A 13,414-nucleotide genomic window follows, 5' to 3' on the forward strand; every position below is an offset into this window, starting at 1 on the left:
GAGCAGGCCTCAGCTCTCTTGTCCCTAATCAGAAGGGACTTGTCTCCTCTCTGTTTGCTCCCCCTTGGCATCTCCTCTCTTTCTTCTATTGGCTTCCATGGAAAGCCACACACAATGTGCAAACTTGTGAACCTTATTCTGGGGAGGAGGAAAGACAGAGGGAATGTCTGAGTGACATCACACAAGTAGGTACCAAATAGGAGAGATTTAGATGGACAGATGTGGTGACAATCAGGTAGGGGCTGTGCTAGGCTGAACCATGGGTCTCCACGATGTCCACATCCTAATCCATGGAACCCATGGTTATGGGACCATATGTGTCAAAATGGACCTTGAAGATGTAAGTAATGGATCTTGAGGTGGTGATATTCTCCTGGATTATTTGAATGAGTGTGATATAACCACAAGGATCTTTATAAGAGGGAAAGAGATGTGAAGATAGTAATAGAGATTTAAAGATGCTGTTGGCTTTCAAGAGAGAGGGGAGGCCAGTACCAAGGAATGCAACAAATAAAGCTCTGGAGCTGGAAGGTGAAGGGGCAAGGCTGTCTCCCTGAGAGCTTCTAGAGGGGTTTGGCCCTGTCCAGAGCTTGTTTTATACCGAGTGGAACCCATTTCTGACTTTGACTTCCAGAACTGTAAGAGAATAAAAAGCTGTTATTGAAAACTACTGAGGATGTGGTAGTTTATTACAGCAGCAATAGGAAACTAGCATAGGAACAGACAAGCAGACAGGAGGAAAAAGACAAGGGTACGGGCAGACAGGCTGGAGGGCAGGCAGGAGATTGGGAGCTGGGTGGAGATTCAGAGATGCAGGTGGATAGGAGACAGATAGACAAGTAGGTAGGGAGCCTGGAGAAAGGTGAGAGAGAGAAGGGCAGGCTGACTTTATGGCAGTTGGCAGTAAGAGACCAAGATACAGGCAGACATGCAGGGGACAGAAGCAGAGGTCAGGGGGACAGAATGGCAGGTGAAGGTTCCCAGAGCTGGTCCTTGTCTCCACAGGGGTTAGGGAGCCTCTTGAGATCCAGGTGGATCCCATTGCTGGACTTTAGCACAATTCATGGTATGGGAATGGGGATCCTGGTGAGATCAGGCACCAGCTCAAAGTGGAGCAGGGTCAGGGCTGTGGCCACCTTCAGCTTGTTCATGGCAAATTGCTTCCTGATGCAGTTCCTGGGCCAGGCAGAGAAGATGAATTGAAAGTAGCCTCAGGCCCCATTCGGAGGTGGGTAGTTTTTGGTCCCTGAGTACTTTGGACCCTGAGCTTTGCATTCAGGGGCCACCTTCATGTATCCATCTCCGACTTCCTTTCTTTTCAGGCCACACACTTCTACTCCAGCCTGTGTTCACCCTCTTTCCTGACCTCATACAGAGCCTGCTTCTTTCCCTGGGCTAGTTCCTAACTCCTCCCTCTGCTCTCAGCAGGTCTGAAAACCTCTATCAGGACAGGGCCAGCACTTTAAGGCACAGAGTCTAATCACATGACTGGATAAAGGGTTAATCAGTGGTTTGTTCATTCCTCCAGAAATAGTGTGTGGTTCCCCAGTTTGCAGGCCAGTTCGGGTCACTGCGGGTGAGGATGGGCCACACTCTCAGGTTCACACCAGGTAGGCAGATGCACTGGCACCCAGCTGCTCATGGGGGGCCCAGAAGGGTGGGGAAAGGGAATCAGAAGGGCAGTGAGAGGCTTCCTCAAGGGGCACTGGGCAGGTGTTGCCCCACCTGCCTCCTGCCACAGTGAGGTTCAGGTTTCTGTCTCCCCCTCACCCCTCCATCCACCAGAGCCTGTGCTCTTCTAAATCTTCTAATTGTATTCCAGAAATGTCACTCCTTGCCATCCCTCAGTCTTCTCGCCTGGACTTTCTGGGTCCCTACTTGCCCTCCCTCCACACTAAAACCCAGCTCAGACCCTCCCAATGCAGTTCCTGGGCCAGGCAGAGACAATGAAGACAGCGTCCTAGTGTCCCAGATGGCAGCCAAGCCCTCCATGGGCTGTTGCCTCACCCATGTTTTACCTCTCCAGCCCACATCTTAGCCCTGTTCATGTGGAGATGGCTGAGAACCTACCCCCTCCACCTCTGCCTACCACATCCTCAAGGCTAAGGCCAGAGCCCAGCTGCCACTCACCCCCTGCCAGCTGTGTCCCTCCCTTCCTCTGCTCCCAGGCAGCATTTATGATTTATCCACAGGCAGTCACAGTCCAGTGCCTAGGACAGTGCCAGCATCAGAGCACTCATTGAGTGAACAAGTGAGTGAAAGGATGGATGAGGGAGCCATGTGTGTCTGGAGCACAGAATGTTTCTGTACAACACATTTTTGTCCTGTGGAGTCTTCAAGTCAGGAACAGTACCTTTTACTTCTGTTTTCTCATCATCCTGCACAGGACGTGACCCACAGAAGTAGGCTTAATAAATACTTTTATATTTGCATGAAGTTAATTAAGTTTTTTAAATGAGTGAAACAGAATGGAATTCACTGAGAGTAATTATTGGTTCTGAGCTAGAAATGGAGATGGAGCTTGGGGATGCTCTCCTGTTCCCTAGTGGCAGCAACATGATTGGCAGCCAGTGCTTAGGAGGAAGTTGTCCTTCTGGGATAAAGCAGTGCTGGAGAAGGTGTATCTGGAAGAAACATTTGCTTAAAGCCTGTTCTGTGAAAGTTTATTCACCATTTGAAGAATTCACAGTACTATTCCTTCAGAAAAATCTTGTTTTTACTATTTACATCACTTTCGGCATTTGTATTTCACAGGACATTCCTGCAGCTTTTGCAGATTTCCACAGCACCCATTTTAGAGTGTATCTGTCCAGCTCAACAGCTAATACAGACTAGGAACCTTCAAATGCTGTGTCACATAATGAATATTGAGCTTTTCTTTACAAGGCAGTCTATTGTCCACATTTTTATGTTTTTGCCAACATTGTGCTATGTGGACTGTGGGACTATGGTATAGAGATGTTAATATGTGAACATTATAATGGAGCAAAAATTTTATTGGGTAAGACAGCAAAATGTGTGAGACGACACACATTGATGTGAAGCTTTCTGTAAAGTCTTACCATAACCTTTCACTTCTATGGCTTGAAAGATAGGACCAGCAAGCTGAGTGAATTCTAAATATATGCAAAGATTTGGGTTATTCAATGTGGCCGGCTATTGACTTAAGTAGAAAAGGTGGTGTGCTGCATTGAGAATGAATGGGGAGAGACAAATTGACTCTGTAAAATTCCTGACGATTGAGAGAAGCATACATCTGAAGTTCAGTTTACTAAAGAATATCTAATTCTGAAGATCCATACTCCTAACATGAGGAAAACACCTGAATACACTCATGTTTGGAAGACCCACTGACAGTGATTTTTGGCTGCACATTGGGAAAGAGCAGAGGGAGCAGTGTCTCCACGGTGTGCCTGAAATTCCAATTTGCTTTTGTGTGTAGAGACACCAACAGGAGGTCTCCTGTCCACAAACAACAAATATTAAAGGATGTAAATGAAGACGCACATATGAACACTGGGGTCACAAATGGCTGTGAGCCCAGAGACTCCTCCTATCTTCCCACCCCCATTGTCACAAATTGGTGTCTCACTTTGCTCCTCCTGAGAAGGGCAGGAAAGCATGGCTGTGTTGAGCAGAACCCAGTGCAAAGCGGGAAGGGTCAAACACCTGCAGAGAGAGCATCAGGGCCAGGACAGGAAGGGGTCCAGCCCCTGCTTCCCACCCAGGAGGGGACAGGATGTCCAGATTTGGGAGCAGAAGAAGGTGCTAGGTCTGAGAGGTCATCCCATCCCCTCCTCCCAGCACCCTCTTACCTCTGGGTTTGGCCACACCTTTGTATTGTGGTGAAGGCCATAAATGGAAAGCATGGCTGTGATACCTGTGGGGTGCATAGGAGATAAAGAGAAGAGTAATTGTACCCATGGGTGGCCAGGTCTCTTAGCCAGCTGGGGAGAATGGTTTCCTTAAACCGTCACTTTGAGAGGGATGATCCTGACACGATGCAGTGGGTTGGGCTTGGCTAAACATGTGTGCTGCTCAGATGATGGGCAGAAAACCATGATTCCAGGGATGAGAAGCAGGAAAGCGTTGGTGTATTACTACTTGGAGTATGTTGAGTGACAATTCATATTCATCGAATGCTATTTATTAACTGTTGGGGAATATACATAAACTCACTCAGTACTTAGAACAGACTTCCAAGGAAGACATTCTTTTATTCCTAAATTTCAGATGAGATATGAATCCCAGAGAGGCTGATTTTCTTGCCCATGGTTACCAAGCTAGGATATAGTGGGACTAGGACATGACCTGGTGGGGCTTGAGTCTGGGTGCCTCTGATCACCTCAGGAGTCTCAGATCTGGTTATCAGCTGCTCTCTGCTACTAATCTGAGGGCTCCTCAGAAACTGGACAACAGCTGACCCATGACACAGGATTCCTGATCTCCCTCCTTTGTGTTGACCCCATCAGGAAAGAACCACATGCTCTCTGCCCCTGTTTGATACTCTCGCCAGCTCTCTCCTTCTCAGTGAATAGAATTTTAAGGTCTTTGGTTTTCAAGGTTAACATTTAGTTATTGAACTTTTGGTGTGTTCAAGCTCCGGGTCAGACATTTCAAACTCTTCTTTCTAATGACAAACTGTATCATATTTTGACAAGGAAAGTGAGACCCAGAGATATTCAGAACTGCTGAAGCACAGGTGAATTTTTGACCCTCCACAAGTCCCTGTGGAGAGCTGAGGCGAGTGAATGGGGGAAGGTCATACCTTTGGGCAAGGAGCGCCCATCAGGGAAGGTGATGGGAGTTCTGAGCTCTCTGCCAATGCTTGGCACTGGTGGGTAGAATCTCAGTGCCTCCTTGATGCACATGGTAGTGTAGGGCATCTTGTCCAGGAGGCAGGGCCTGGGCAGACCAGGGGATTGGGCAGGACTCCCCATCTCTTAATTCCTCACTCACCAGGTGATGGAGGCTCCATCCCCCAGGAGGCCCTGGATCTCCTCCTGGAACCTCTGCTGATGCTTAGGGTGTGTGGCCAGAATATAGAGGACCCAGGAGACTCTGCTGGCTGTGGTATCATGGCCCTCAAACATGAATGTGTCCACCTCAGCATGGATGTCCTTGTCTGACAAGCTGTTCCCATTCTCCATCTGGGGAGGCCATGGTGATAGTACAGGGTTGGTGTCTTGATCTGTGCTTTTGGGAAAAGCTTCAGACCTCTCCTACACATACTTACTTTGGCCAAGAGGAATATGTCTAGGAAATCCAAGTGCCTCTTCCCCCTGACCTTCTCCAGCTCCCCCTGCTCTTGCAAGCAAGCCTTTCTCAGCTGGATCACTCGGTCTGTCTGGAAACAGTGGTTACCAGGCAGAGCTGAGCGCCTCAGTGAGGTCACGAGGTCCAGATGTTCATCTGTGCCCATCTAGGTGCCCACTAAACCTCAGCATAAATGTGGGTGTGGGTGTGTGATCATGGTGGGAGCTCTAGCACCATGCAAGGCAGGGCAGACCTCCCCACAGTGGTATAGCCCATGGAGCCTCTGCTTAAGTCGCAATGGGATAGGGCGTCATTCAGCCATCTCCATGCCAACTCCTGCACAACACCAGGCCCCTATCATCACTGCACCAAAGAAGTCTCCTACATATGAGTGCTATCTCCTACAGAGGCACTAGGGGGTTTGGCTCTGCCTGAGGGGTCAGGGCCAGCTCCTTTAGCTGTGCCTGGTAAAGGTGGGACAAGAGGAGGAGACAGAACCTGTGTATTGATGGGTGAGCTGGCAGGAATTGTGGTTCCAGCGGCCATCAGGTGTCAGGCTGTAGATGGTGTCATTCTGATAAAAGGGATTTCTCAGGGAGGAAGAAATAAGGTTGTTCAGGTCCCCGATGGCCTAGTTGTAGGAATGGGAATTCCTAAGGGAGGAAATACAGAAGAGTCCAGAATAGAGGGGCCCACTTCTGTGAAGGCGAAGTGGAGTGTGGATGGAGATAGTCTGAAACAGCAGGGACAGGCAACACTGAAGCACCTGTGTCTTCTGTCTCATAGCCTTGTAACCTTTAGGTCTTTATGAGATTTGTGTGAACAGCCAAGGTCCACCTGTGCTGGGGATCAGGGATCTGTGCCTGAGTTATCATATGTTCTGGTCTGGAATTGGAGCTTGGTCAGCATCTGCATCTCACTTTGTGAGCCTCTAAGCTGCTCCACCTGCCACTCAGGTATGTCCATGAAGTTAATAGGAACGAGGACCCTGCAGCTGAAGGGTTATCACTGACCTGTCCAGCTGAACGCTGCCCTCGTGGCTGAAGGCACACTTCATGATGGTGTCCAGGGTCATCAAGGAGATGTGCTCAGAGACCTCCAGAGAGGAATTCCGGGCTGACAAGCTCCTCCCACTTGTCCTGTGGTGGGAGGGGCATAAACCTTCTTAATCCCCCAGAAGTCTTTTGGTAATAAGGCCCAGCCTTTCCGTTTACCTCCACATGTCGTGGTTGGGATCCCTCACTTTAGAGAACAGATACATTATAGTAAATTAGAATGGTGAAACAAATGCTTATAAAATGATATCTTCTCAGAAATGTTTACTATCAAATTAAATATATGTTCTGATAAAATCTGAATTACATTTTGAATTCTGGGAATCAGTTATGACCTTTGGTTTGATGAGAATTTTTTTTCCGTATGGGATAAAGTCTTGGAATACTCTTTAGTTTTCTAGCAGCTGAGCTGACCTGAGGAACTCATTGAATACTAAATTAGGAAAATATGTGTCAGGCAAGGGCCAGTATGGGCTTCTAATGGAGGGACAACCAGGACTTCAAATGCTTGTAATTCAATAAACATTTGCTGGGATACAGTTGGGTGACAAATCGGAGTCCTGAGGGAAGGGAGGGTATGGCAGGTCTGCCTCTGAGAATGTAGACCTGGTGTCCATTTCACTCCATGGGTGGCTCAATCCTGTGCAGGGGCCCTAAGCCCCAGGCCAGAGCCTGGTTGGATGACATCCTAGCCTGTCCACCTGGCCACTGAAGCTGCCATTGCACAGGCCAGCCAGGAGCAGGGCGTCCTGCTGTCCAGAAGGTTTGAGCGCAGTCCGCTGTGCTGAAGGTTTCCAAGTGGGAAGAGAGGGGCCTTTTACACACCATGACTCTCATTTCCTGTGATGTTGAGCAAAGTGTGGATCTAACCTGATGCCTGGGTATTCTGCTATGCACTTATGGAACTCTACTTTCAGAGTAAATACCTGAGAGTGTGATTCCATGTGGCTGTGTCTATGGCTGTCTCTGGGACACAGGATTGAGAGTGGAATTAGTGAGAGTGTGTGCTATACTGTGTGTGGAGAGGAGAGAGACATGGACTCATCAGCATCACTCGCATGGAGTTCACCATGAGCACCACGTATGGCTTCAGGATGTCATAGTGGAAGGCTGGGGTCAGCATCCACTGATGCTGGAACCATGTCTGCCCATTCAACAGGAGCAAGCCATACCCTAGGCCAGAGATGGGTGTGTGTATGTATGTGTGTGGGAGGGGGGATGAGATCAGAGGGATGACTTATCATCCTCTGTACATCCCATGTACAATTTGGGAGGTACATAAGGTGGCTCCTTGGGGGAGAAAACCAGAATAAGGCACATGATGGCCAAAGGCAGGATAGGCGGGCACTCAGGCATGGGAATTTGATTGGGCTGGTACATCCCTGTGATTATGATAGCCAATATTTATCTTTATTTTATTTGATCTAAATAATGGTTGAAAAGTGTTGTGGGGCAGAGGTAAAATAAATGTGAGGCCAAGGATGTCTGGAGACAGGCATGTTTCCAGCAAGTGAAGTGGAAGAAGCTGAGCCTCGTGAGGGCTCACACCAGCATGAGGAAGCGGGGGAGGGTCTTGGTAGGAGGATATGAGGCTTGATTTAGGAGGGGTCATTACAGTGGTGGCCCCTCACCTGTTATTCTCTGTGAGCCAAAGAGATAGCTCTTGCAAACCTAACTGAGGAGTGGACTGCAGTCCTAGTTTAGAAGTACATACCAATCCAGGGAGCTGCGTATCTGCAGAAATCATGAACCTTTGGGTCTGAAAGGGAAGGAACAGAGTTAATAGGAAATGGAGCTGTTAACCAAAGTTGCCCCAGGGGCAGTTGTGGTTCAGACCATGGGCTGCCATTGATTCTTATCTGTCAGTCTCAATTTGACCCATGTCACCTACCACTTTCCTGTCCCTTTCCATGTCTGTTATGAAGGTCAGTGTGGGATCAGGAAGGCAGTTGTAGGTTCCAGCAGCATAACACCCACAGAACTAGAAAGGTGAGTTGTCCAGGAACATGGGTAATATCCTCTATGCCAGGGAGTAAGACAGTGCCTTGGGTTCTATGCCAAGGGGTAAGACAGTGCTGCTGGCTTAGCCTTCCCATGACCCAGAATAGGCAGCAATTAGAGGTTCCAAATCCCAGTCAGTGCGGACACAGAATTTGTTTTAGATATCTGGTGCAATTTATATTATAGGTCACCTCAATTTGGTTAAAAAGAAAAGAAAAAGAAAATAACAAGATTCAGCCCCACACAGCTCTTTTAAACATTCAGTAGTAAGTAAATATTGTTGACCACGTGCTGGGTTGCACCCAAGAGGATGGTTGGTTAAATGTGTATGGCTGATGGCTGAACTTCCACTTTCTTCTGGCATTTTACAGACCCAGCCTCATGTACTGAAGAGGGGAGAGCTACTGTAGCTGGGGTGGGGTTTCACTCTCACCTGATCTCCCCAGAATCACCTTCATGTAGTCAGGGTCATAGAAGAGGAGTCGGACTCTGTTCCCACATAGCAATTGTGGACAGGCTCTCGGGAATCTTTCCACCCGTTTCAGAATCTGTTGTAGCTCCTGGTCCTTCTGGAACTGTCACAAAGGGAAAGACATATTAATGAAAACTTTCATTTAGTTCTCCTCATTGGAGTAGAATGAAGGACTGGTCTACTGCAGAGAGATCATTCTGGACCTATCAGCAGACATTAAGGGTTGGAACTGTTTCTGATGATCTGGGCAGTGATCTAGTCTGTGGCTGTCTCCCCAGGACTTGACCTGAGCCAGATTCTATCCCTTTGTTGCCTGAGCTGTATGTGTGCCTCAGAGGAGCTATGGATGTCAGAAAGGTCATCTCCTGAAACCCCCATCTCCTCTTAAGTGTGTTCAATCCACAAGCCGTTGGTGAGCCCCTCTCCATGAGACCCCTTACATTGCTCCATGCTTCCTCCCCAGTGTTGGCAGTGCCGAGTGGGGCATGGACCTTGTCCCTACCAGCCCTGGGACTCCTCCTTTCCTGCCTTCTTCTGTCTCTCCACACGCCTGGACCAGCCATCCCACTGTGCCAAGCTCTTGTTGGGTGCTGAGACACAGGTGGAGGATGGCATGCTCAGGTTAAGGAGCTCACAGCCCAGATGTGTGGGAGGAGGGCCAGGCGGTCAACACACACTGTTCGATAGTGCAACTTAGACACCTTCAGCTGGAGGACATGGTGCAGGCTGTTCTCATTATATGAGCCCATGACTGTCAGGGTTCCATTCCCCAGATCACCTGCTCTGGAAATTCCCTCAGTCTTAGACAAAGCAATCTATCTGGTTTATCCCCTACACCTGACCTCAGCCACCCATCCAAGCAGAGTGAGCTCTTTCCTGTGTCCTGGCACTTCCTGAGATTCTCTATGGTCTCCACAGAAGATGAACCCCACAGGGCAGGGATTCTATCAGATGGGTGTCTATTCCTAGGCAAGCTCAGGGCCAGGCAGAGAGGTTGGAATTGAGGGACTGGGCAGAAAACATCTAGAAGCCTTATTTTTTGAGGATGGGTGAGGCTGCTGGGGGTGCTTAGCTTGGAGATGGGGAGACCCAGCACTGACCAGACATTGCCCTCCATGGGCAGGGCTGCCAGGGAAAACTTCAGATCTGTATAAGGAAGGCATGGGTGTCATGGCTGAGGACCAGCAAGGCAGGCTTTTTCGTTAGTAGTGAGCTCCCTGTGGTTGGCATGAGCTGAGACTAGATAGATGAGCTGGGTGTTCCTTGGAGGCCACATGTTTAGGACACTATGAAGCTTTTTACCCATGGACTTTCTGAACAGGCCCCAGACCCCTCACCCTTTCTGCCCTCCTACTCTCTGCCAGCTCCTTCCTACCTCCTGGTTGTACCCGTAGAGCCAGTGGGAGGGAGGAGACGGGAACTGCTGTAGAGCTTTGAGCAGCCACTGCCTGTGCAGGTAGAGCTGAGCTGCCTTGAGCAGCAGTAGAAGCAGGATAAGCAGGGAGGCTGCTTGGAGGAGCCCGGAGATGCCACCCAGGAGTCTGCTGGGACTCAGCACAGAGACACTCATGGTGCAGTGCCTGCTGGATCTCTGAGTGCCCCTGTCTGCTCCTTACTGCTCCTGCCTACCTCTGCCCATATCCTGGGAGGCTTGTCCCGCCCACCTGTGGACAGGGTTAAAAGGGAGGGCAGGGCTTGGACCCAGTGTCCAGAGTTGATGGACTGTGGAGGATCCCCCTGAGGAAACACTGAGATGAAAGCTTCATCAATTACCAGTGGTAATGGCCATGTACACACTCATGTTCCCCTGTCCTTATAACTCACAAATATCTAATGCGTACCTTCTGTGTGTCAAGCAGTATTTTAGGTAGGTGAGCACAAGTGCAAGAAAAACAGACATAAACCCCGACCCTAAGAATTTCACAATGTTTAGTAGGTGTAGCTGGTTTTATTATTCCAAGTTCAGTTTTGATAAACTGATTATAGAGAGGCAGAACCTTGTGTTAACAGTAAGATAGCCATTGAGAGTTGTAGGTGGGATTAGACTCCTTCTCTGTTGGACTCAACAAATGCCAATGCTTGTGGCCTCTGAAATGTTCCCCAGGGCTTGTCCCTATCCATTTTTCAGTCATGGCCCAGGATCATGGTGCTGATGGATAGACTCAGGCAGCTCAAGCCTCAGGCTCATTACAGATGTAGCCAGCAACTTATAGTCTCTGGACCTCAGTTTCTTATGTTGTAAGGTAGGATCATAATCCTTATCATAAATAACTCTTAGGACTTATTATTATTTAAGTCATTCTTTTATTCAGGAAATATTTCATCAAGCACATTTATTTTTGCAGAGGTATGTAAGAGCGACGGATTAAGGCAGAAATATGCCTCAACAGGAAGTGTTTATTTAGCCCATAATGTAGTGACTAAAACAGAAAATAAAATTATTTCAGCAAAAAATTATAAGGCTTTACAAGAGAGATGAAATGTCCATGCAGAAAGAAGAAACTATAAAGGAAGATGGGTCTCGAAGGAGAAATAGGGGTTCACCAGGTAGAGAGTTCTTGGTAGAGGGACAGGCAGCAAGAACATCATGGAGATGGTACAGAAAGGAAGAAAGCATGGGGCATGGTCATATTCACATTTCTCACCCTCACTTTTTTCATAATTCATCTCCTGTATGGTCAAATTCAGTGTTTGGAATTCATAGAGTAAAACAGGACAGATATTTCTGGAAGCATTCCATGAAAGCCAGTCCTCTGAGGGCCACAAGTTTCCTGCTGACCTGCTCCTGCACCCACCTAAAGTCTAACGCCCAACATTTTCCCTTTTTGCCCTGCCTCATAACAGGTAATTGATTATACAACTCACAGGGCTAGACTTCTGCTCTTTCTCCTCTAAATCCAAAAAATTTTGGGCATTATCAAAAAAAGAGGCAGAATGACATGCAACTATTTAGACTGCATTTCAGCCAACACTCCTCTAGTTTCATGACTCCTTTCCCCCCTCATCCTGCCTCCCTTCCAGAAGGGACTTTTGGACTCTGTCCCTGCTGAGCTCAGTACCTGGTTTTCACCCACATGGTGAGGGGTAGCAGTGGAACTGCTCAAGAACTGTGGAATCACAGAGCCTGGCTTTGAATTCTTTTTTTTTTAATGAAATGGAATTTCTTTTATTTATTTATTTTATTTTATTTTTTTGAGACAGAGTCTCACTCTGTCACCCAGGCTGGAGTGCAGTGGTACGATCTTGGCTCACTGCAACTTCTGCTACCCGGGTTTAAGCAATTCTCCTGCCTCAGCCTCCCGAGTAGCTGGGATTACAGGCGCCTGCCACCTTGCCTGGCTAATTTTTGTATTTTTAATAGAGATAGTGTTTTACCATCTTGGCCAGGCTGGTCTCGAACTCCTGACCTCATGATCCACCTGCCTCAGCTTCCCAAAGCGCTTGGATTACAGGCACGAGCCACCATGCCTGGCATGAATTCTGGTTTTACTCATTCTCTCCTTGAGTACTCACTTCTTCTTTGTAGTTAGACTCATAACGTGGTAAGAGCTAACATTTAGTGAGCACTTACTATGTTCTAGGCACTGAACAAAGAACTTTACATGCTTTCTATCACAACAACCATATAAAATAGTTTTGAAAAGCATCTCATACTATATTTGGGATGTCTATGGCACAAAGAGGGTAACTGATTTTTTAGGGTTTCCCAATAGGTAAGAGGTGCAGCCAGGATTCTAAGTCAGGCAGTCAGGCTCCAGAGACTTTGCCCTTTATGTAAAAGAGGCGATGATTAGGTTGAGCCTCTAGTCCAGATGGCTGCCCCTAAACGTCCCAGGGAGCATTTCACATTTGCTGTGTTTTATCCAGTGTTTCCAAATAGCAGGATGGTTTGTCAGATTACCAACTCCACATGTTGGCGTAAATGCAAGCCTCACTATTCAGGGAAGCTCCTGTAAGAAAATGAGGTGTAAACTATGTGGCTGGGTGTAGTAAAGTTATTGAAAATGATGGTCATGGAGGGTGTTTAATGAGATGAGTAAAGCATATAACAAGGTGATAAAAACAATATAGAGCTGTAGGTTGAGTATGAGCTTAAGTCTTAGAGAAGTATGTTTGACATTTTCAAGATTTATTAACAAGTAATATCTTTCCCATTCATTTGGTATCATACACCACTACCAATAACTCCTGGAGGTGATAACTCAGTGTCTATGTCCTTCTGCTTCTATGGCATGAAGCAGGTGAGCATGCCTGTTCATGATGCTCAGGAAATACCTACCGATTGGATCAATGAGTGAGAGTGGACATGAATGAGACTTAGGACTGGTTAGATCACTATCATGAGAAGACTCAGTTTACATTTGTGTGCCACATTTAAAAAGGCAGTTGATATTTTTGTTGCTGGATATTTCCTGGGTCAATGTTTAGCCAAGACAAAGGCAGAGGAGGGGCAGTGGATCTCCAAGGTGGCAGCCTGCAGCAGTTACTCCTGTGGGTATACCACCCTAAGAGATTGATTTCTGGGTTGGGATATATTTTATTTTGATTCTTATGGAATTTTACATTTTATTTACTCCTTTACAATAATCAAATTGCTTATGCAGAAGCATTTTTTAAAAAGTTTAGAGTG

At 47.5% G+C, this 13,414-nt stretch overlaps 2 protein-coding genes across 2 annotated transcripts in view; one reads left to right on the plus strand and one right to left on the minus strand.

The window, feature by feature from the left end:
- Positions 1-13,414, plus strand: part of CYP4X1 (cytochrome P450 family 4 subfamily X member 1) — a 266,175-nt gene that overhangs the window by 126,922 nt on the left and 125,839 nt on the right. The gene's annotated exons all lie outside the window — the stretch shown is intronic.
- LOC100413570 (cytochrome P450 4A11-like) lies at positions 1,062-10,354 on the minus strand. The gene is made up of 12 exons (XM_035252676.1): positions 10,160-10,354; positions 8,746-8,887; positions 8,026-8,070; positions 7,325-7,484; positions 6,270-6,395; positions 5,755-5,813; positions 5,237-5,343; positions 4,960-5,150; positions 4,769-4,905; positions 3,816-3,880; positions 3,593-3,669; positions 1,062-1,176 (listed from the first exon to the last, which is right to left on the minus strand). Exons 1-12 carry the CDS (start codon positions 10,352-10,354, stop codon positions 1,062-1,064), a joined length of 1,419 nt encoding a protein of 472 aa, XP_035108567.1.

This window comes from Callithrix jacchus, chromosome 7 (genome assembly GCF_049354715.1).
Source record: "Callithrix jacchus isolate 240 chromosome 7, calJac240_pri, whole genome shotgun sequence".
Taxonomy (NCBI): Eukaryota; Metazoa; Chordata; class Mammalia; order Primates; family Cebidae; genus Callithrix; species Callithrix jacchus.

What these genes read in the sequence shown, in the direction of transcription:
- LOC100413570 (XM_035252676.1), bottom strand. Translation starts at nt 10,354, where the DNA reads ATGAGTGTCTCTGTGCTGAGTCCCAGCAGACTCCTGGGTGGCATCTCC. An exon ending in GATGGAGCCTCCATCACCTG is followed by an intron (nt 4,906 to 4,959) that starts GTGAGTGAGGAA and finishes TGGTCTGCCCAG; the next exon opens with GCCCTGCCTCCTGGACAAGA. An exon ending in TGGGCGCTCCTTGCCCAAAG is followed by an intron (nt 3,881 to 4,768) that starts GTATGACCTTCC and finishes TGCACCCCACAG; the next exon opens with GTATCACAGCCATGCTTTCC.